Consider the following 24,474-nt stretch of genomic DNA (forward strand, 5'->3'; position numbering starts at 1 on the left):
TCGCACCTGCAGTTTGGGGACCGCAGGTGCAGCGTCACACGTGCGGATGGGGAGGCGCAGATGTGGAATGGAGAGGTAGAGTCAGGAACCGTAGATATGGTAGAGGAGCCGCACCTACGGAGTCGCAGATGCGACGAGTGGATCGCAGATCCGGTATTTGGTCCGTTAAGTTATTTCCGCAGAAGCGGAGGATGGACCGCAAATGCAGTACCACAGAAGTGGGTTTTGGACCGCAAATGCGGGCACCCCTAGGCAGAATATATATAAGCTTTCCTTCGCAATTTTTGAAGGTTTTCACCACTATTAACTTCGGCTTGGGAGCTTTTGGACGATTTGGAAGAGGGATTTCAACGGAGCTTCGTTAAGGTAAGGATTTTGGACCTAAAACACATTTTTATGGTAGTATTTCGTGGATTAAAGCTGTAATTAAAGGGCTAAAAATGGAGGATTAGGGCTTGAGTTTAAGAGGCCTTTAAAAGAGGATTTGAGGGGTGATTTGGACTCCGATTTTAGTATTCTTGATATGTATGAACTCGTGCGGAGATGACGAATCTATTGATGTAAAAATTTCAGAATTTCAAGACGTGGGCCCGGGGGTCAGGTTTTGGTAATTTCGGGATTTGTGCTTTTCACTTGGGCTTCATTCCCTTAGCATATTTTGACGTCCTCGTTCTGATTTTTGATAGATTCGATGCGCGTGGAGGCCGATTCGAGGGGCAAAGGCGTCGCGGAGTAGTATTTTCACCGGTTTGAGGTAAGTAACCATTGTAAATCTGGAACTGAGGGTACAAAACCCCGGTAATTGACTTGTTTTGATAAATACGGTGACGCACATGCTAGGTGACGGGCGTGTGGGCGTGCACCGATAGGGATTGTGACTTGGTCCATCCCGTAGCGACTATTAAGTCGCGTGTTTGATTTGGAATCTTATATTATTCCGCACTTTAGTCATTTATACTGTATTATGGGTTGTATGCCATGTTTGGGGCCTTGTGCCGACCTGTTGAGACCCTTAGGGGCATTTTGACTATTTTTCCTCACTTTACTTGCTAGAGCAAATCCTCAGTCATGTTTTACCTGCTTAAATGTATAAAACTGGTTTTATTACTCTACTCCCAATTGTGAGGACTATTTGGGCTGAGTTCCCTAATTTCCATTGTTGTGTCCGAGAGGCTGTGAGGTTAAAGACCAAGAGTGGTTGAGAACCCAATTGTGACGATAATTATATATGTGAGTTATGGATCGGGCTGCACGCCGCAACAATACTTATATGGATCGGGCTGCATGCCACAGCGATATATATATTGGATCGGGCTGCATGCCGCAGCGATATGACGCTTGGGCTATAGGAGCTCCTCCGAAGTCTATATACCCCAGTGAGCGTAGTCGACTATAAATTACGGATCGAGCTGCACGCCGCAACGGTTACTATGATTTCTATTATTATGAGATACTAATGAGCCGAGTGCTGAGAATGAGAGCTGTGTGACGAGAGTCGAGTCACAAGTGACTAAGAGGCTGCCCGAGGGGCTATATTCTGAGTGATTCCTTGCCCGAGAGGCCTTGTTATGATGTTTTCACTGATTTTACTCTTCTTTTAAATAAGCCTCTGTTTGATATACTGCTAAGTATTTGATTCCAACTGTTTAAACTGGAAATGTGATTTTAAACTGTAAAGATGACCTGATATTCTATTGATTATTCAGTTATGTATTTTTGAACTGCTCGTCACTGCTTTCAGCCCTTATTTACTCTAGTTACTTACTGAGTTAGCGTACTCACGTTACTCCTTGCACCTTGTGTGCAGATCCAGGTGCCCGAGCGACCGAGTGAGGGCTTTCAGCTGTTCAATATTTGACGGAGACTTCGAGGTAGCTTCATGGCGTCCGCAGCCCTGTTCTCTCCCTCCTATCTTATTATTTTTCCGCATTTCCTAGACTATTGATGTATTAGGTATTCAGACTTGTATTAGAGGCTCTAGACTCGTGACACCAGATTGTTGGGGCTGTGTAGTTTATTGTTATTTTGACTTTCCGCATAACTTTGTTGCCGTAATACTTATAATGAATTTGGTATCTAAAACTTGCGTCAGAAAAATGGCTTAATGTTATTAGAAAGAGGGTTGTGTTTATTGATTAGTTGGTTGCCTAGTAATGTGATAGGCGCCATCACGACCAGTATTTGGGGTCGTGATAGGTCTTCATAACCCAGAAAAGATACTAGAAGTTATAACAAGAAGCAAAAGAGAGCTCGTGGATCAAACGCTGCAAATTCCTCCATAAGCTTCAAGCAATCAAGTTCAAGTTCAAGAATCAAGTTCAAGCTTAAGAAAGAACAACAAATCAAGCTCAAGCTCAAGAACCAAGAACAAATCAAGGTTCAAGAAGTACGAGTTCAAATCAAAGTTCGTACTAGTTGAATTCAAGATCATTGTTCGTGGCAACAACTACATATTCAAGATCAAGCTCAAAGGCCCTTGAATTTATTTACTATTGAAAAGATGAATCAGAGGATCTATAGAGATTGTACACTCAATTATTTGAAATCAAATACTAGGATTGTTGCAATATGATCTCGATTTTATTTTACTGGCGCAAATTTATTGTCTACATATACGTCCATGTGCAAAATCACTATACGAACCTATTGAAACCATCAAATCCCAATTTCGAGGTCGTTTACTCAAAAGTCAAACCTTGGTCAACTCTTCTAACTTAAATCTTCCAACTAGAGAATCACTCTACCAAGTCGATCTCGAACATCAGATTCAACTACATACACAAATCATAATGCATTATATGAAGCTACTCAAAATCTCAACTTGTCAAACATAATATTAAAGCTCAAAACGACCTGCCAGATTATTACATATACGCAGTTATACAAATGACTTAGTATAACAGAAAAACAGACGAGCATATCACACGATATACCACTATTAGTTGAAATACATGAAAAACAACAAATAAAATTATCTTGTGTGGGGAAAACCATAAACTTTCTCATGTATTTTCTCAAATTTGAGTTGCGTTGTCACCTTCCATCTAAGAGTTCATGGACAGTTAGTCCCATAACAAATAGTTACGCTATTATGCACATATTCACAACATTCATAGTAACATATTTGAAGAGCCATAAGAAATCCCGAAGTCTGATAATACATAGTCTTCCTATCCAAAATTCTAGACACTGATTCCAAGGTAGCTTGGTATACATCTCTCCCCACGTATAACTATTAAAATTATCTTCCTCAACCAAGTCAAAATAATCCTTGTCAAACTATTTTATATTTTTAATAGAAAAGAGGAAGGAGTTTATCATGTAGAACACTGTCATCTTCACAACATCTTCATTATATTCGGGCGTTTTATTAGGAACATAATGCTTAATATATTTCTTAGCAAAAGAAGGATAATCCACAAAATATTTTTCATGATTATTTTTTTTCCTTTAGATCAAGTAGGACGCTTTACATCACCATTATATTTTAATCCAACCACACAAGCAAACCGAGACAAATTAAAATGTAACTTAACTTCATTGACAAGAAACTATATTTCATCCTTAACTTCTTTTTGAATCTCTATTATCAATAAAGAATATATCTATTGAGATTGTTATTTATTTTATGCAATTCCAGCAAATACCCAAAATAACTTACTTTAAAAAGCACAACTTGTGTTGCTGATAATATTCTTTCCAATTCATTAAAATTGTTAGAATTGAAAATGAATACCAAGTTTTAACTTACCATTTGTATTATGCTACATTTAAAAAGAAACATGCATAAGTATATCCCATGATATCCAAACAAATTTATCATATATATCTTTTATTGTCCAATAAGTTAAACATACATATCTATTAGAGGAACTAGCTCTTAAAAAGTAAATGCTAACATACATAAAACTTTGAATAGATAAAAATAAAATAAAAAATTACCTTTGAAGCGGATTCGACATCCTTCTTATGACCAATACCATATTAAGAGACTTTTCTTTTGTTTTTTAGGTGCTGAATTAGTTTGAGGACCATCCATATCTCGTTAAGTATTTGAACTCAAAAATTAAGCACACATTATTAACATTTTAATAATTTTAATAATAATCGATCATTAGCTTCTACTTTCTACCACCAAATAAAAATTTCAAACTTTAAATATTGAAAAACTATAATATTCAAGTAAAAACAATGGGAATATTTTACCAAGACAAGTCAAAGATATTCCGCCAAGAGCAGACCGGATACTACTTTCCACTTAGGATAAGTATATTCTTTTCTACATAAATCGACTCTTCAATTCGAATTACTCCCTCATCTCTGCAACTGAAATCTCCATTTCTTGCTTTATAACCTGTTTGTCACAACTTTTTTTTAGCCAAAAGTGTTTTTCTTTTTTTTGCCAAAAGCATTTTTGGCCAAAAATTTATGTGTTTGGTCAAGTTTTTGGAAGGAAAAAAAAATGATTTTGAGGAGAAGCAGAAATAGTTTTGAAGAAGCAGAAAAAAATATTTTGAGAAAAATACATTTAGAACCAATTTTTTAAAGCTTGGTCAAATATTAATTGCTGCTCAAAAATGCTTTTCAATCTAATTAACCAAACAAAAACTATTTCTCACCAAAAATACTTTCAAGAAAAACACTTTCTAAAAAAAGCACTTGCCAAAATTAGATGATATTTGGAGCTTGGCTAAACGGCTATTAGTTAGCTACTACTACTACATTTGCAAAATTCTTCTTCCTCACAACCGACTCAGTCACCATTCCCTCCTGCTACGAGCAAAAACCCTAGATTCCTTTCTTTATCTGCTTCATGAAAAAAGAGGAATTTCAAGAGCTCTTTTGATTCATTGAGCTTTCTTTGGAAGCTAAAGTTTCTAAATTCTTTTTCTGTTACCTTATTGTGCATTAACTACTCAAGTTCACTGTATTCTTAACAACCTTCTAACTTGTTCTATAGAACAAGACAAAGAGATGACATTCTTGCGTTTGAATTTTCATCGACTAATGCTTTCCATCCTTGAAAAGCATAAGAATTTATTGATTAATATTTATCTATTCAAATGTTTGCTTGTGTATGTACATAATCATGTGTAAGAGTACTGTTGATTCTGATCTCATATTTCAGTTGAGATCCTGGGTTGTAGTTTTGTATCATTAATCCTGTGGCTATTATAGTTAGAACTCTAACTCCCGATGTAATTTCCCTGATAGTTGTAGGTAATTTACACCAGAAAAGAGAACCTGTTTCTAGTTTCTTAATGAGGTTTTGGAGATTGAAATTAGATACAACGCCATAATTAATTTAGGCATCTCATATTTCAATTGAGACAACAAGAAGTCACACTTCAATAGAATTAAGGGCAGATGTCATTTTCTCAGTAAGTTCAGTGGAATAAATTAAGAGTAGAAGTTGCAAGTCAACTAAATTTAAGTGCATATATTATTCTCTCTCTAATACACAAAGGCTATAAAATGTATAAGCTAAATATTGGAAATATTCTGCTTTGATAGATTTATGAATTTAATTATACGACTCCATGGGATAAAACAAGCTGGTAATGTGGTACTCAGTGTGGGAATCTTCAAAATCCGATATTTCTAACAATAAAACACCTGTAGTACCCTATTTACTGGCGTGTATGTACACATTTTTGGGATGCATACTGTTTTATTTGTACTTTCTTAAACCGGGGAATGTAATCATTTTTGTTTTTGTTGATACATCAGGGTGAACTTTCTTTTGATATGGATTCGTCTATTTGGGTCCACTTGAAAATCAAGGTTTCATAATCTTACACTCTAATTGGGTTTCTTCATGATTTTTTGGTAGAAAAAAGTGCTGACTGTCCTGACTTATTTAGTTACAGATGAAAGCAATTATACAGCAAGCACTTGGCAGTATAACTTGTATTTCAATGCACGGCTTGGTAAGTTCACATGTATAGCTCTTTTATTGTTCTTTTTGTTTGACATATCTCATCTATTTTAATTCACAGGCGTGATCGAGCAAGATGCTTTAAATGAGATATCTTGTCAGCAAGTTCTGAAGATACTGATGATATACTGATGCTCCAGAGCCAATTGGCCTGTACCGATGAGAAATTGTCTGATATGTTCTTTGCTGCATTAGGTAAGCAACCTCCACTTCCAACCAAGAGGTTGTGAGTTCGAGTCTCCCCAAGAACAAGGTGGGAAGTTTTTGGAGGGAAGGATGTCAGGGGTCTATTTGGAAACAGCCTCTCTACCCCAGGGTAGGGGTAAGGTCTGCGTACACACTACCCTCCTCAGACCCCACTAAGTGGGATTATACTGGGTTGTTGTTGTTGTTGTTCTTTGCTGCATTAAATAAAAAGATTGATAACCTGGATAGTGTGCTAAGGGCCTTAAAGGATGAGAATGAGCAGGTTTGCTTTTTGAAATTATCACATGCATGTTGTTATCTATTGTTCACTTAAGTCAGTTTCCTTAATCAGTACATCCTCTACTAAATATTTGGTGTGTACTTGTATCCATAGTGCTAGTGGAATAGCCAACATTGGATGGCTTATGTTAGGTGGAAAAAACCTGATGGCTACCTACATATTGAGCTTATGCTCATTACAATTGCATATAATGTTTTCAATATGTCAACCTATAGCCAAACCTGGTGTTGGAAGTTCAAACCTGCCTAAAGAATGACCTAACAAATTGGAAGCGATAGACTTTCATATTTCAGAGGATATGAAGACTGTAAAATTCAAGGATAGTTTCACTATCCAGGCCAATAATTCAGTCTTGGCATCTCAAGTTCAAGTGAGAAATCATTAAAAAACAGTACGTTGATTAGCTGTCTCCCTTGTTCAATTTTAAATTTTTAGATGGCGGGATGTTTACTGATATAGCAGACTTCAGAAATGCAATAGAAAAGACAAGTGGAACCGCCAACATGCTAAATCAACTTAGCTTGAAGATATAGTCCTTTAACCATGTCTGATTCCTAGGTGGATTTAACAATAGAGGTTTAAAAGCCAAGATGATATTCAGAGACCAGCCCTTTCTTTTTTAAACTAAACTTAAACAATCTTACAATTCCTAGCTTTCTCCTTGTGAAAAAAAATTCCTAGCTTTCTTTTAGTATTGAACTTAAAGAATCTTACGGTCTTTAACACTTCTGCAGTAGTTTTCTCTAAAAAATTACTGTTAATAGAGGGGTTGTAGTTTTGTACTACTACATGGTACAGGGTTGTTTCTCACTTGCCAGGCTTGTAAACTTATGCCCTGAGGCTGCAGCAAAATCTTAGGCAAAATTGGATTTTTCCCTCAGCACCCCTCCAATCCACCCAACATTACGTGCCTTTTTTTTTTTTGGCTGAACATTACGCGGTTAGGGTGAGTGATTTTTTAAGATCGGATAAAATATGGGTACTAAAAGTGTCTACCAAATCTCTCTTTTTTAATGCTTCTCCTCATATTTCTCTGCACTAAACTACTCAACACAATAAAATCATTACAGAAATAAAAAGTGCCATATTTTATTTGTGACAAATACAAATCCATAACATGTTCATGAAAGGCTAACATAGCTAGGATGATTATTCACTAAAGCAATCCACAAATGGTTGTTTTCTTTCTGCATTGTGAATGAAGCTACAAGCAGAGAAATTGGAAGCTTGACATTTAATTGGTGTTGTTCCATTTCTTGTAGCCAGGAACCCATTTTGGACACGTGGGACTGAAGTAGTTGGATACGACCCTTGAATTCAACATCTCAATGAGGGGTGCATATTTCACACAACGGGGCGTCTTGTATTGGTTCATGGAAGCACCTAAGCTACTGCAGTAGTCCATGAGCTTGTCAAAAGTTTCATTTTCCACCACCCTAATTTCTAGAGGCCCGATGGATTCATTAGACGCACGGCCCTCGCGGTAGAAGTAGTTTAGAGATTCTTCAATTGTGAGGCAACAATCTTCGAAGACTGACGGAGGAACTGGGGTAGAGTCATTCGCACTCAGCTCCCAGAATAAGACATAATGGCTTGGAATGGTGGTAATATCGACATAACTGGTGTACTCGGTTACCTGAGAATCAAATGGCATCAGATTACCCACTGCATTTTTCACTGCATTTTGTAGCTCAACTTCATTAGTAAAGTCAGCACCAATGCTCAAGATTACATTTTCCCGGCATAGGAAGTTGAATCGAGGCGCATTGTTCTTGTATCCAGCAACCCGAAGCACATCACCGACTCTATATCTGTAGAGTCCTGAAATGGCATAAATTCAAGCAAAGCTAAGCATCAGCAGATTGCATGTTTAACTTATAAATGGGGGAAAAAATGTGCCAAGAGATTTTTATTTAGCATTTGAAAATACCAGAATATGTGGTAACAACAAGCTCGTACTCCTGACCAATCTCGACATCGGCCAAATCAACCAATTGTTGTTGTTCTTTCTCATTAAGCGACTTGGGCATGGAGATAGAATCAGTGACTCCACTATTTCCGTGATATGGTAAGAACTCAAAATAGCACATGGTGGGGATAAGGGTGTAAGAGACTTCACTGGGCTTACAGAAAGGGTTCAAGTTGATTCCAAAGTGGCATTCTGAGGAACCATACAAAGTACTGATAAGAGGGAGGCTATTGCTGTAATAATCAAGTATCGGTATATATTGTGACATGGATCCAGTCAAAATAGCATCCACATACTTGGTATTAGGCCACAACCTAGTGATGATTCCTTGCCATGAGTCTTTGCTGCATTCAGCCTCAATGAAATCAGCTAATTTTGGGTCAGGTTTGAGGATTTCCATCACTGCTTCTCTCACTGAAGGATCTGTAATTTGAGTGTTAATGGTTCCGTTTCGGATATCGTTACAAAGTAGAGACCAATGCTTCTCCAAGAAACGGATGCCACGAATGAAGCCGGTTGCAAAAAGTGAGCCAACACGGAGGACTTCTTGGTTTTGGCAGAGGCCACAGAGCATTTGAGAGTACATACTTTGGTAAGAGTCTTGGGAGAGAATGGTTGCCGTTGGACTAGTGAATTTCCTGCAGGGGTATCCGCAGTTGATATAAGGACTCTTGTAAAAACTAGTAGTAAAAAACCGAGCTAGTAATCCTCCTGGGGTCTTCTGTTCAGAACTTATGAACATGAAATACATTCCTTTACCCTTTCCAAAATCTGGAGCCACTTGGCTCATCACAGACATCAGAAGTTTGAGAAGCTGTAATCTCCTCCCAAGCGCTGCCTCTGTTGATGGTATCAATTTGCTCTCCCCTCCAGACGTGCCAGAACTGCATCAAAACTTTCCCTTTAGCAAAAAATAATTAAGAGCAACATGCATGTACTGTTGAAGACATAATTAACTATACTAAATAGAAGTGTGTTTTTCCTAACTTAAGCTTTTCGATGAGATTTTCACATACTTCAATATGTACAACCCAAAATGTGAGAGATCGATACAGATAAATTTTCACTTTCTATTTTGGAAAAAGAAAAAAAAGGAGGAGAACCTTGACAATAATTCAGAGATGGGTTGGGAGCAGAGGATAGGAGATTTATCACCATAGGCTATGCGTTTGATATCAAGCTGGATATCTTCGTAAGTGATGACAGGTACGACTTTCTTGAATGTGTCTCTATCAGTGCTGCCATTGAGATTATGACGCTGCAAGTACTCAACATGCACATTCTGGGAGATGATTTCAGCAAGAACTCTCCTCTGGACATCATCAACATTGCTAGTCACCTCTTCAATGAACTCAAGATCCTTCTTGTAGTCCTCCGCCATTATTGTGGCCTTTGATGCCTCATTAGCTACGCTTCTTTCCATACTTAAGAAGACTTGTAAAGTAATATAGAGTAATTTGTATATACAAGATGAAGAAAATGAAGATTTGAGTACATAAAAGATATTTTGGGGTTTTTCCAGAACTAGTTCTAAATAAAATATATCCATGTGTCTCTCTCCTTTTGTCAATTTGGTATAGGTAGTTGAAACTTCACGTGCTTAGCACCTCGACTTCATACCATGGACAGTACTACTTACTATAAAGAAATTGCTTTGAGATGCCATAACATTTAATCAGTTACAGAGCAGCTCAGTTTGGATTCTGATATCTGAATTAATTTGTTAAGTTTTATTATTAAAATGATTGTTGACTAATAATAGTTATTATGTTAACATGTGATCCTTGTCTGTATTAACGTTTTACCTACCACATAACATGTTGCTAACACGTGTCTTAACAAAACAGAAGCAAAGAGAATCACAACTCAAAGGACATCAGGACTGTAGAATTCAAGTATGGTTTCACTATCCAGGCCAATAATTCAGTCTTGGCATCTCAAGTTCAAGTGACAAAAAATGGGGCAGAAAAGTTTCGTTCGTTTATTTGTTTTGGCGTCTAAGCAGGTTTTGCCTCAAGGCACAGGGTTCTTCTTTTAAACTAGAACGTAAACAATCTTACAATTCTTAACTTTCTTTTAAAATAATAGAACTTAAAGAATCTTACAATCCCAGTTCAGTTCTCGCTCATTGTCCAATCTCTTCTTGCTATTTCGAACAAAGGATTTTAAATTCTTATACTATCAATTTTCTCCTAAACTTAGGAGTTCAGGATAATAAATTGCAAATATTATGAATGTTTTAGTTCTCAATTAAATTCCACGCATGAATAAACTGCTTTAAGATGATGCCTATGTTTGCTTATTTGAGACCTTTCAATCAAAAAGGTGAAAATGTTCTTTGACAGCCAGCAGGAATAACTCTGGAGGACAGACATGCTTCACGACAAGAAATTCAAAGAATAAAATCTCCATGTCGAATAAAGGGACAGGAAGTTTTGCCTACTAAAACTAATTGTGCTATAGAGGAATCACTGTCACATCTGTTGAATTCTAAAAGGAATGACAGAAGCTAAAGAGGAGATCAGGTGATGGTTATGGGGACAATACCATCAAGAAAACTCAACTGGCTGGAGCCAAAAGAGCTGCTGGTTTTGCAGATATTAGTGCAACTTCTCAGTCCCGCTTGAGAATGAGGAGTAAATTCAGTGGACCAGTCATCCAAGAGAATAAAGATCAGAAAAATGTTCAGAATAGGTTGGTAAAATCACATGGCAGAACAAGTCACGAGCCTCCGGTCATTAACGGCTCCAGCTCCTATGATGATTCTAATGCTGATGTTTCTCCCTTGTGATCTATTAGACCATCACCTTGTATTGAATATATCTATAATATGACTGGTTCAACTCAGGGCGATGGCAAATCATCAACTTGTTACGGAAGCCAAATGTATATATGTGAATGAGTCACAACTACTATACCGAAAATTATGACAGCCACCAAATAATAAATAAGACAATAAAGCAACAATAAAAGGAACACCAAAATTTACGAGGTTCGGCCAATTTAGCCTACTTCCTCGGATACAACCAATATTTTATTCCACTCCAAAATACAAGTGAAATAATACTAAAGAGAGAAGATACAAATGCCTTAAGAAGATAAGAAGACAAATAAGAGGTGTGTTTAAATCATAAACATTAGGCCTTCTTTTGTAGGGTGAAATTCTCGCCCAAATTAAGTCCCCCACCGATGTGGGATAGTTTGCCATATTCAACAAATCTCCACCTTGGCAAAATTCCACATCTTCAATTTTCTCTCGGTAACAAATTATGGTTGTGTCTTCATCTTCAATCTTCAGTGTTCAACAATGTTGATCAAATCCAAACAATGTTGAAACTTGACCGCAGTCACCACTTTTTTCAGCATATCAGCAGGATTCTCCGTAGTATGAATTTTCTTCACCGTGACTCCACCTTCTTCTATGATTTCTCGTACGAAATGATACCGAACATCAATGTGTTTCGTCCTTGCATGATAAACTTGGTTCTTCGCTAATTGAATAGCACTTTGACTATCACAAAAAATTGTGATACTTTTTTGTCCAATGCCAAGCTTGTGATACTTTTTTGTCCAATGCCAAGCTCTTTTAGCAACCCCTGAAGGCAAATTGCCTCCTTCACAGCCTCTGTAATAGCCATGTACTCTGCCTCTGTTGTAGATAAATCAACTGTTGACTGCAAAGTAGACTTCCAACTAACTGGTGCCTTTGCAAAATTAAACATATAACCAGTAGTTGATCTTCGTTTGTCCAGATCACCCGCAAAATCTGAGTCACAATATCCAACTACATATTGATTGCCTTCCTTCTCAAAAACTAACCCAACATCTACAGTATTATGAATATACCGTAGAATCCACTTCACAGCTTGCCAATGCTCCTTTCCTGGATTATGCATATATCTGCTAACAACTCCAATAGCTTGTGAAATGTCAGGTCTCGTACAGACCATTGCATACATCAAGCTACCAACAATATTGCGTACGGTACCCTTGACATATACTCCTGTTCAGCTTCATCTTTTGGCGACATAGTAGTACTTAGCTTAAAATGAGGAGCAAGTAGAGTACTAACTGGCTTAGTCTTCTCATCTATGCCAAAACATTGTAGTACTCTCTTCAAATATTCCTTTTGAGATAAACAGAGTTTCTTTGAACGTCTATCTCTTATTATCTCCATGCCAAGAATTTTCTTTGCCTTACCCAGATCCTTCCTTTCTTTAGTTGAATCTTCAACTTATCAATTTCTTCCGAATTCTTTGAAGCTATCAACATATCATCAACATATAGGAGATGATATACAAAGGAACCATCTTCAAGCTTGCGCAAATACACACAATGATCGTGTTTGCTTCTCTTGTACCCTTGCCGCAACATAAACTTGTCAAATCGTTTGTACCATTGTCTAGAAGATTGTTTCAATCCATACAATGACTTTTCAAGTTTGCACACCATATTTTTCTTTCCATCAACTTTGAATCCTTCTGGCTGAGTCATGTAGATTTCCTCCTCCAAGTTTCCATGTAAAAACGCAGTTTTTACATCCATCTGAACTAGTTCCAAATCCAACTATGCTAGCAAAGCCAACATAATTCTAATGAAGGACTGTTTTACAACTGGAAAAAATACTTCATTGTAATCAATTCCCTCCTTTTGAGCATATCCTTTGGCCACCAATCTTGCTTTGTAGCGAACATCTTCTTGGTTAGGAAATCCTTCTTTCTTTGCAAATACCCATTTGTACCCAATTGCTTTCTTTCCCTTCGGGAGATTGGCCAATCTCCATGTATGATTTTGATGAAGGGACTGTATTTCATCATTCATGGCAATCCTCCACTTATCTTCTTCTGAACTTTGGACTGCGTCTTTATAAGTGGTAGGAACATTATAAGCTACAATTGAGGCGGCACAAGCAACTGTCTCTATAAGACGAACATGTTTTGTTATTGTCCTTTTTGCCCTGCTAGTTGCTATTGATTCAAGTTGTTGTTGAAGTTCCTGCATTGGAATCTCCCTCTCTACTGGCTCTTCTTCTAGAGGATAATCTTCATTTGTTTCCTCCTCTGCTTCTTGTGTAGGAAAAATAAATTTTTCCACATACTTAGAAGCACCCTCATTTTGTTTGGTACCTTATTTACCATAGCAGATTCATTAAAGGTAACATCCCTGCTGAATATTACCTTTTTTGTCACCATAAGCGGTATCCTTTGACTCCAGAAGTAATCCCCATAAAATTAGCCTTCTTTGCCCTTGGATCCAATTTTGACTCTATCACATGATAATATGGAGTTAAGCCAAATACGTGCAAAGAGTCACAATCTACAGCAGGCTTTCCATACCATTTTTCAAATGGTGTCTTGTCGTCAATAGCAGCAGATGGTAGACGATTAATAAGGTAGCATGCATATGTAATTGCATCAGCCCAAATTTTTTTGCCCAAGCTAACATTTGACAACATACACAGTACCTTCTCCAGCAAGGTCCGGTTTATACGTTATGCCATTCCATGTTGTTGTGGTGTATGTTTGACAGTGGAGTGTCGGACGATGCCATCATTTTCACAAACCTTATTGAAATGATCATTTTTGTATTAATCTCCATTATCTGTGCGAATACACTTGATCCTCCTGCCTGTTTGATTCTCCACCACCGTCTTCCATTTGAGAAAAATTCCCAACATTTCATATTTGCTCTTCATTGTATACACCCACACTCTTCGGGAAAAATCATCAAAAAAAGTTACAAAATAGTGCTTCCTACCCAATGAAGGTATTTTGGAAGGACCCCAAACATCAGAGTGTACATAATCCAAAATGCCTTTAGTATTATGGATCGTTGTACCAAATTTAACCCTTGTCTGTTTCCCTTTGACACAATGTTCACAAAACTCCAAGTTGCAAGCCTTTACTCCTTTTAACAATCCTTGATCTAATAGAGTTTTCAAGGATTTTCCTCCAGCATGTCCTAAGCGCATGTGTCATAGCCTAGTTGTTTCTGCCTCTTTGTCGTCACTGGATGTCACTGTCGCTGCCCCAGTAACTGTACTGCCACGATAGCCGTACATATTATTATTCTTCCGATTAGCCTTCATTACCACTAGTGCACTGGAGCATACTCTCATCACTCCATTTTCTGCAATGATTTTAAACCCTTTTGATTCTAGGGCTCCCACAGAGATGAGATTCTTCTTCAAATCCGGTATATATCGAACATCTGTTAATGTTCTGATCATTCCATCATGGTTCCTTAATCGTATTGAACCAATGCCATATGAGGTAAGAGGGCTGTTATCCACTGTGTGGATGACTCCATATTCTCCTTCTTGAAAATCCACGAACCAGTTCCTATTGGGACACATATGATAGCTACAAGCTGAGTCCATCAACCATATGTCTGATGATGTTGATAACTCTGTTGTAACTAATGAGAAGTCTGAATCATCACAATCAGCTACATTTGAATCCATAATGGCCTTTCCATTGTTATGTTTGGCTTTCTTCTTCAACTTCGGATAGTCTTTCTTCCAATGCCCCTCTTCTCGACAAAAGGCACATTCATCTTTGTTGGGTCTAGATCTTGACTTGGATCTTCCCTTCCTTGTCCTCGTTTGATTTTGAGGACGACCCCTTACAACCAGTGCTTCTCCTTCTCCGCCCTTTTGTTTTTCTCCCTTTCTTTGTTCATAGCTGTACAAAGCCGAACAATATTCTCTGAGAGAAATTTCGTCATTTCCATGGAGTAGAGTAGTTTCAAGGTGCTCGTACTCATCAGGAAGTGACCCCAACAACATCAAGGCCAAGTCACCATCATCAAAAGTTGCATACATATTTTGCAAATCTGTGACCAACTTATTGAAACTGGTGAAATGTTCATTCATCGTGATACCATGAACATAGGTGAAGCAAAACAGTCTCTTCTTCATGTACAATTTATTTTGACTGTTTTTCTTCAAAAATTTATCCTCTAGTGCTTTCCATAATTAACTTGCAGAAGTTTTCTTTGTGTATAGATATTTCTGCTCTCTAGCAAGGTAGGATCGAATGGTACCGCAAGCAACACGGTTGATAATTCTCCAATCTTCTTCTCCAATAACATCTGGTTTTTTTTCTTCAATGACAAGATCTAGCCCTTGTTGAAAAAGGACATCTAGAACCTCGCCTTGGCACATCCCAAAATGTCCTGACCCGTCAAAAATTTCTACCGCAAATTTCGCATTTGACACAATTCTTGTCATAAACAAAAATGCCAATGATGACGTATTGTTGACACTTGATGTAGATTCTTCTTGTTTTTTGTCTCCCATCTTTACACAAATATTATTTAATAGTTGACGTCACAAATCAAGATTATTTCCTTTCTGGTGTGGAAGATTAGACTAAGCTGCAACCATAGAGCATACTCAGACAGAACCTTGACTCAGTTACCAAAATAAATCTTTTCTGATGTGGAAGATCAGACTATGCTGCAACCACAGAGTATACTTAAACAGTACCTTGGCTCTGATACCAATTGTTGCGGAAGCCAAATGTATATATATAGTGTAAATGAGTCACAACTACTCAAAAATTATGACAGCCGCCAAATAATAAATAAGACAATAAAGCAACAATAAAAGGAACACCAGAATTTATGAGGTTCGGCCAATTTAGCCTACTTCCTCGGACACAACCAATATTTTATTCCACTCCAAAATACAAGTGAAATAATACTAAAGAGAGAAGATACTAATTCCTTAAGAAGATAAGAAGACAAATGAGAGGTGTGTTTAAATCCTAAATATTAGGCCTTCTTTTATAGGGTGAAATTCTCCCCCAAATTAAGTCGTCACCGATGTAGGATAGTTTGGCATATTCAACACAACTAAATATATATGGTGTCCAACACTCGGAAGGCAGATTTGCAGGAATTGCTTCTCTCTGAGCTGCAAGCTAAAGATAGGTCATTATAGCAATCTCTCTATCTTCTTTTCATTTGCAGTGTTATGTGAAACATACATTGGAATGCTTACAATTTTTTTTGTAAAGGAAAAGAGGAAAAAATATAGTTCTATATTTTAAAGTCTTTCTGCTATATTTCCCTAGTAATCAGGAATATTTCCTTTCAGAGCTTGTAATTGTTTGCTAATCCAGTCTTTAACACTTCTGCAGTAGTTTTCTCTAAAAAAATTACTGTTAATAGAGGGGTTGTAGTTTTGTACTACTACTCGGTAGTTTCTCAATTTCCAGACTAGTAAACTTATGCCGTGAGAATTCAGGAAAATGTCAGGCAAAATTGGATTTTTCCCTCATCACCCGTCCAACCCCATCCAACATTACACGCCTTTTTTTTTGGCAGAATATTACCACGGGTTGGGTGAGTGATTTCTTTAGATTGGATAAAATATGGGTACTAAAAGTGTCTACCAAATCTCTCTTTTTCACTGCTTCTCCTCATATGTCTTTGCACTAAACTACTCAACACAATAAAACCATTGCAGAGATAAAAAGTGCCATAATTTATTTTTTGACAAATACAAATCCATACCGTGTTCGTGAAAGACTAACATAGTTAGGATTCACAAATGGTTGTCTTTTTTTTTTTTTCTGGATAGTGAATGAAGCTACAAGCAGAGAAATTGGAAAGTTGACATTCAATTCATGTTGTGCCATTTCTTGCAGCCAGGAACCCATTTTGGACACATGGGACTGAAGTAGTTGGACACGATCCTAGAGTTCGATAGCTCAAAGCCAATTGTTATTGATGCGAAAGCCAAATGTATATAGTGTGAATAAGTCACAACTACTATACCAAAAATTATGACAGCCACCAAATAATAAATAAGACAATAAAACAACAATAAAGGAAACACCAGAATTTACGAGGTTCGGCTAATTTTGCCTACTCCTCGGACACAACCAATATTTTATTCCACTCCAAAAATACAAGTGAAATAATACTAAAGAGAGAAGATACAAATGCCTTAAACAGATGAGAAGGCAAATGAGAGGTGTATCTCAATCCTAAACATTAGGCCTTCTTTTATAGGGGAAAAATCCCCTCCAAACTTAACTCCCAACCAATGTGGGACTTTGGCATTTTGCCAAACTTCAACAAATCTCCACCTTGGCAAAATTCCACATTTTCAATTCTCTCTCAATAACAAATTTTGGTTGTGTCTTCATCTTCAATCTTCAGTGTTCAACAATGTTGATCAAATCCAAACAATGTTGAAACTTGACCGCAGTCACCACCTTTGTCAGCATATCAGCAGGATTCTCTGTAGTATGAATTTTCTTCACCGTGACTCCACCTTCTTCTATGATTTCTCGTACGAAATGATACCGAACATCAATGTGCTTCGTCCTTGCATGATAAACTTGGTTCTTCGCTAATTGAATAGCACTTTGACTATCACAAAAAATTGTGATACCTTTTTGTTCAACACCAAGCTCCTTTAGCAATCCTTGAAGCCAAATTGCCTCTTTCACAGCATCTGTAATAGCCATGTACTCTGCCTCTGTTGTAGACAAAGCAACTGTTGACTGCAAAGTAGACTTCCAACTAACTGGTGCCTTTGCAAAAGTAAACACATAACCAGTAGTTGATCTTCGTTTGTCCATATCACCCGCAAAATCTGAGTCACAATATCCAACTACAGACTGATTGTCTTCCTGCTCAAAAACTAACCCGACATCTACAGTATTATGAATATACCGTAGAATCCACTTCACAGCTTGTCAATGCTCCTTCCCTGGATTGTGTATATATCTGCTAATAACTCCAACAGCTTGTGAAATGTCAGGCCTTGTGCAAACCATTGCATACATCAAGCTACCAACAACATTTGCGTATGGTACCTTTGACATATACTCTCATTCAGCTTCATCCATTGGCGACATAGTAGTACTTAGCTTAAAATGGGAAGCAAGTGGAGTACTAACTGGCTTAGTCTTGTCATCTATGCCAAAACGTTGAAGTACTCTCTTCAAATATTCCTTTTGAGATAAACAGAGTTTTTTTGAACGTCTATCTCTAATTATCTCCATGCCAAGAATTTTCTTTGCCTCACCCAAATCCTTCATCTCGAACTCCTTCTTCAGTTGAATCTTCAACTTATCAATTTCTTCCAAATTCTTGGAAGCTATCAACATATCATCAACATATAGGAGAAGATATACAAAGGAACCATCTTTAAGCTTGTGCAAATACACACAATGATCGTATTTGCTTCTCTTGTACCCTTGCCGCAACATAAACTCGTCAAATCGCTTGTACCATTGTCTAGAAGATTGTTTCAATCCGTACAACGATTTTTCAAGTTTGCACACCATATTTTCTTTTCCAGCAACTTTGAATCCTTCTGGCTGAGTCATGTAGATTTCCTCCTCCAAGTTTCCATGTAAAAACGCAGTTTTTACATCCATCTGAACTAGTTCCAAATCCAATTGTGCTACCAAAGCCAACATAATTCTAATGGAGGAATGTTTTACAACTGGAGAAAACACTTCATTGTAATCAATTCCCTCCTTTTGAGCATATCCTTTGGCCACCAATCTTGCTTTGTAGCGAACATCTAATTGGTTAGGAAATCCTTCTTTCTTTGCAAATACCCATTTGCACCCAATTGCTTTCTTTCCCTTCGGGAGATTGGCCAATCTCCATGTATGATTCTGATGAAGGGACTGTATTTCATCATTCATGGCAATCCTCCACTTATCTTCTTCTGAACTTTGGACAGCGTCTTTGTAAGTAGTAGGAACATCATCAACTACAATTGAGGTTGCACAAGCAACCGTCTCTATGAGACGAACAGGTTTCGTTATTGTTCTTTTTGGCCTGCTGGTTGCTATTGATTCAAGTTGTTGTTGAGATTCCTGAGTTGGAATCTCCTCTACTGGCTCTCCTTCCAGAGGGTAATCTTCATTTGTTTCCTCCTCTGCTTCTTGTGTAGGAAAAATAAATTTTCCCTCAAACTCCACCTGCTTAGAAGCACCTTCATTTTGTTTGGTATCTTCTGTTACCTTATTTACCATAGCAAATTCATCAAAGGTAACATCTCTGCTGAACATTACTTTCTTTGTCATAGGACACCATAAGCGATATCCTTTGACTCCAGAAGTAATTCCCATAAAAATAGCCTTCTTTGCCCTTGGATCCAATTTTGACTCCGTCACATGATAATATGCAGTTGAGCCAAACACGTGCAAAGAGTTATAATCTACAGCAGGTTTTCCGTACCATTTTTCAAATGGTGTTTTGCCATCAATAGCAGCAGATGGTAGACGATTAATGAGGTGGCATGCATATGTAATTGCCTCAGCCCAAAATTCTTTGCCCAAGCCAGCATTGGACAACATACACCGTACCTTCTCCAGCAAGGTCCGGTTCATACGTTCTGCCACTCCATTCTGTTGTGGTGTATGTCTAACAGTGAAGCGTCGGATGATGCCATCATTTTCACAGACCTTATTGAAATGATCTTTTTTGTATTCACCTCCATTGTCTGTGCGAATACACTTGATTCTCCTGCCTGTCTGATTCTCCACCATCATCTTCCATTTGAGAAAAATTCCCAACACTTCATCTTTGCTCTTCATTGTATACACCCATACTCTTCGGGAAAAATCATCAACAAAGGTTACAAAATAGTGCTTCCCACCCAATGAAGGTGTTTTGGAAGGACCCCAAACATCAGAGTGTACATAATCCAAAATGCCTTTAGTATTATGGATCGCTGTACCAAATTTAACCCTTGTCTGTTTCCCTTTAACACAATGCTCACAAAACTCCAAGTTGCAAGCCTTTACTCCTTTTAACAATCCTTGATCTGATAGAGTTTTCAAGGATTTTCCTCCAGCATGTCCCAAGCGCATGTGCCATAGCTTGGTTGCTTCTGCCTCTTTGTCGTCACTGGATGTTACTGTCGCTGTCCCAATAACTGTACTGCCACGATAGCGGTACATATTATTATTCTTCCGATTAGCCTTCATTACCACTAGTGCACCGGAGCATACTCTCATCACTCCATTTTCTGCAATGATTTTGAACCCTTTTGATTCTAGGGCTCCCACAGAGATGAGATTCTTCTTCAAATCCGGTACATATCGAACATCTATCAATGTTCTGATCATTCCATCATGGTTCCTTAATCGTATTGAACCAATGCCATATGAGGTAAGAGGGCTGTTATCCGCTGTGTGGATGACTCCATATTCTCCTTCTTGAAATTCCACGAACCAGTCCCTGTTGGGACACATATGATAGCTACAAGCCGAGTCCATCAACCATATGTCTGATGATGTTGATGACTCTGTTGTAACTAATGAGAAGTCTGAATCATCACAATCAGCTACATTTGAATCCATAATAGCCTTTCCATTGTTATGTTTGGCCTTATTCTTCAACTTCGGACAGTCTTTCTTCCAGTGCCCTTTTTCTCGACAAAAGGCACATTCATCTTTGCTGGGTCTGGATCTTGACTTGGATCTTCCCTTCTTTGTCCTCGTTTGATTTTGAGGACGACCCCTCACAAACAGTGCTTCTCCTTCTCCGCCCTTCTGTTTTTCTCGCTTTCTTTGTTCATAGCTGTACAAAGCTGAACAAACTTCTCTGAGAGAAATTTCGTCATTTCCATGGAGTAGAGTAGTTTCAAGGTGCTCGTACTCATCAGGAAGTGACGCCAACAACATTAAGGCCAAGTCACCATCATCATAAGTTGTATCCATATTTTGCAAATCTGTGACCAACTTATTGAAACTGGTGATATGTTCATTCATCGTGGTACCAGGAACATAGGTGAAGTGAAACAGTCTCTTCTTCATGTACAATTTATTTGGACTGTTTTTCTTCAAAAATTTATCCTCCAGTGCTTTCCATAATTTACTTGCAGAAGTTTCCTTTGTGTATGGATATTTCTGCTCTCTAGCAAGGTAGGATCGAATGGTACCGCAAGCAACACGGTTGATAATTCTCCAATCTTCTTCTCCAATAACATCTGGTTTCTTTTCTTCAATGGACAGATCTAGCCCTTGTTGAAAAAAGACATCTAGAACCTCGCCTTGCCACATCCCAAAATGTCCGGACCCGTCAAAAATTTCTACCGCAAATTTCGCATTTGACACAATTCTTGTCATAAGCGAAGATGCCAATGATGACGTATTGTTGACACTTGATGTAGATTCTTCTTGTTTATTGTCTCCCATATTTGACACAAATATTATTTAATAGCTGACGACACAAATCAAGATTATTTCCTTTCTGATGTAGAAGATCAGACTAAGCTGCAACTACAGAGCATACTCAGACAGAACCTTGACTCAGTTACCAAGATAAATCTTTTCTGATGTGGAAGATTAGACTATGCTGCAACCACAGAGCATACTTAGACAGTACCTTGGCTCTGATACCAATTGTTGCGGAAGCCAAATGTATATAGTGTGAATAAGTCACAACTACTATACCAAAAATTATGACAGCCACCAAATAATAAATAAGACAATAAAACAACAATAAAGGAAACACCAGAATTTACGAGGTTCGGCTAATTTTGCCTACTCCTCGGACACAACCAATATTTTATTCCACTCCAAAAATACAAGTGAAATAATACTAAAGAGAGAAGATACAAATGCCTTAAACAGATGAGAAGGCAAATGAGAGGTGTATCTCAATCCTAAACATTAGGCCTTCTTTTATAGGGGAAAAATCCCCTCCAAACTTAACTCCCAACCAATGTGGGACTTTGGCATTTTGCCAAACTTCAACAGTGCATATTTCACACAACGGGGTGTCTTGTATTGGTTCATGGAAGCACCTAAGCTCATGCAGTAGTCCATGAGCTTGTCAAAAGTTCCAATTTCCACCACCCTAATTTCTAGAGGCCCGATGGATTCATTAGACGCACGGCCCTCGCGGTAGAAGTAGTTTAGAGATTCTTCAATTGTGAGGCAACAATCTTCAAAGACTGAAGGCGGAACTGGGGCAGAGTCATCCGCACTCAGCTCCCAGAATAGGACATAGTGGCTTGGAATGGTGCTAATATCGACATAGCTAGTGTACTCGGTTACCTGAGCATCAAATAACATCAGATTGCCCACTGCATTTTTCACTGCATTTTGTAGCTCAACTTCATTAGTGAAGTCAGCACCAATTCTCAAGACTACATTTTCCCGGCATAGGAAGTTGAATTGAGGTGCGTTGTTCATGTATCCAGCAACCCGAAGCACATCACCGACTCTGTATCTGTAGAGTCCTGAAATGGCATAAATTCAAGCAAAGGTAAGCATCAGCAGACCGCATGTTTGACTGATAAATAGGAAAATGAAAATGTGCCAAGAGCATTTTGTTTGGCATTTGAAAATACCAGAATATGTGGTAACAACAAGCTCGTACTCCTGGCCAATCTTGACATCAGCCAAATCAACCAATTGTTGTTGTTCTTTCTCATTAAGTGACTCGGGCATGGAGATAGAATCAATGACTCCACTGTTTCCGCGGTACGGTAAGAACTCAAAATAGCACATGGTGGGAATAAGGGTGTAAGAGACTTCACTGGGCTTACAAAAAGGGTTCAAGTTGATTCCAAAGTGGCTTTCCGAGGAAGCATACAGAGTACTGATAAGAGGGAGGTTGTTGGTGTAATAATCAAGTATCGGTATATATTGTGACATGGATCCAGTCACAACAGCATCCACATACTTTGTATTAGGCCACAACCTAGTGATGATCCCTTGCCATGAATCTTTGTTGCATTCAACCTCAATGAAATCAGCTAATGTTGGGTCAGGTTTGAGGACTTCCATCACTGCCTCTCTCACTAAAGGATCAGTTATTTGGGTGTTAATGGTTCCTGTTCGGATATCGTTACAAAGTAGAGACCAGTGCTTCTCCAGGAATCGGATGGCACGAACGAAGCTGGTCGCAAAAAAGGAGCCAATACGGAAGACTTGGTTGTTTTGGCAGAGGCCACAAAGCATTTGGGAATACATGCTTTGGTAAGAGTCTGGGCAGAGAATGGCTGCAGTTGGACTAGTGTAGTTACAGTAGGGGTTATGAAGACGACTGTAGTTGAAGTGAGGACTGTTGTAGTAACTTGTTGTAAGAAAGCGAGCTAGTAATCCTCCTGGGGTCTTCTGTTCAGGGCTTATGAGCATGAAATACATTCCTTTGCCCTTTCCGGAATCTGGAGCCACTTAACTCAACACAGACATCAGAAGTTTGTGAAGCTGTAATCTCCTCCCAAGCTCTCCCTCTGTTGTTGGTATCAATTTGCTCTCCCCTCCAGACGTGCCAGAACTGCATCAAAACTTTCCCTTTAGCAAAAATTTATTAAGAATCGAGGATCCATCGTATTCACACATGCTAGAGCAACCTGCTTGTACTGCTGAAGACATGATTAACTACTAAATAAAGTGTGTTTTTTCTAACAGCATAAGCTATTCGATGAGATGGTTACATACTTCAATGAGTACAACCCAAAGTATGAGAGATCGATACATGTAAATTTTTATTTTCTATTCGGGAAAAAGAAATGAAAGGAGGAGAACCTTGACAATAATTCAGAGATGGGTTGGGAGCAGAGGATAGGAGATTTATCGCCATAGGCTATACGTTTGATATCGGGCTGAATATCTTCGTATGTGATGACGGGTACGACTTTCTTGAATGTCTCTCTATCAGTGCTGCCATTGAGATTATGGCGCTGCAAGTACTCAACATGGGCATTCTGGGAGAGAATTTCAGCAAGAACTCTCCTTTGGACCTCATCTACGTTGCTAGTCACCTCTTCAATGAAATCAATATCCTTCTTGATTTCCTCCGCCGTTATTGTGGCCTTTGGTGCCTCATTAGCTACGCTTCTTTCCATACTTATAAAGACTTACTATATTAGTAATTTGTACAAGAAAATGAATATTTGAGTACTGTATCAAGTGGGACTTTATATTAAGGAAGTTTTGGGTTTCTAAATAAAATATATCCATGTCTCTCTCTCCTTTTGTTAATTTGGTACACTTAGTTGAAACTTCAAAACGTGATTAGCACCTGGCGTTCATACCATGTAAATAAATTGCTTTTGACAACTCTGACTTGTGAGCATGGCTTATA

General features: G+C 38.2%; 1 protein-coding gene, 1 long non-coding RNA gene and 1 pseudogene across 2 annotated transcripts; 1 reads left to right on the forward strand and 2 right to left on the reverse strand.

Annotated features, from left to right (window-relative positions):
• The first annotated feature begins 4,572 nt into the window (after positions 1-4,572).
• Positions 4,573-8,156, forward strand: LOC107760876 (uncharacterized). Its single transcript, XR_001642480.2, has 4 exons — positions 4,573-5,784; positions 5,865-5,930; positions 6,000-6,133; positions 7,688-8,156. It is a non-coding gene; the product is annotated as an uncharacterized LOC107760876 (long non-coding RNA).
• LOC107760875 (indole-3-acetic acid-amido synthetase GH3.6-like) lies at positions 7,490-10,065 on the reverse strand. Its single transcript, XM_016578985.2, has 3 exons — positions 9,498-10,065; positions 8,356-9,278; positions 7,490-8,246 (listed from the first exon to the last, which is right to left on the reverse strand). Exons 1-3 carry the CDS (start codon positions 9,941-9,943, stop codon positions 7,660-7,662), a joined length of 1,956 nt encoding a protein of 651 aa, XP_016434471.2. The 5' UTR covers positions 9,944-10,065; the 3' UTR covers positions 7,490-7,659.
• Positions 10,066-22,050: 11,985 nt separating this feature from the next.
• On the reverse strand, positions 22,051-24,235 carry LOC107760874 (indole-3-acetic acid-amido synthetase GH3.6-like; annotated as a pseudogene).
• Positions 24,236-24,474: the final 239 nt, after the last annotated feature.

This window comes from Nicotiana tabacum, chromosome 5 (assembly GCF_000715075.1).
Source record: "Nicotiana tabacum cultivar K326 chromosome 5, ASM71507v2, whole genome shotgun sequence".
Lineage (NCBI taxonomy): Eukaryota > Viridiplantae > Streptophyta > Magnoliopsida > Solanales > Solanaceae > Nicotiana > Nicotiana tabacum.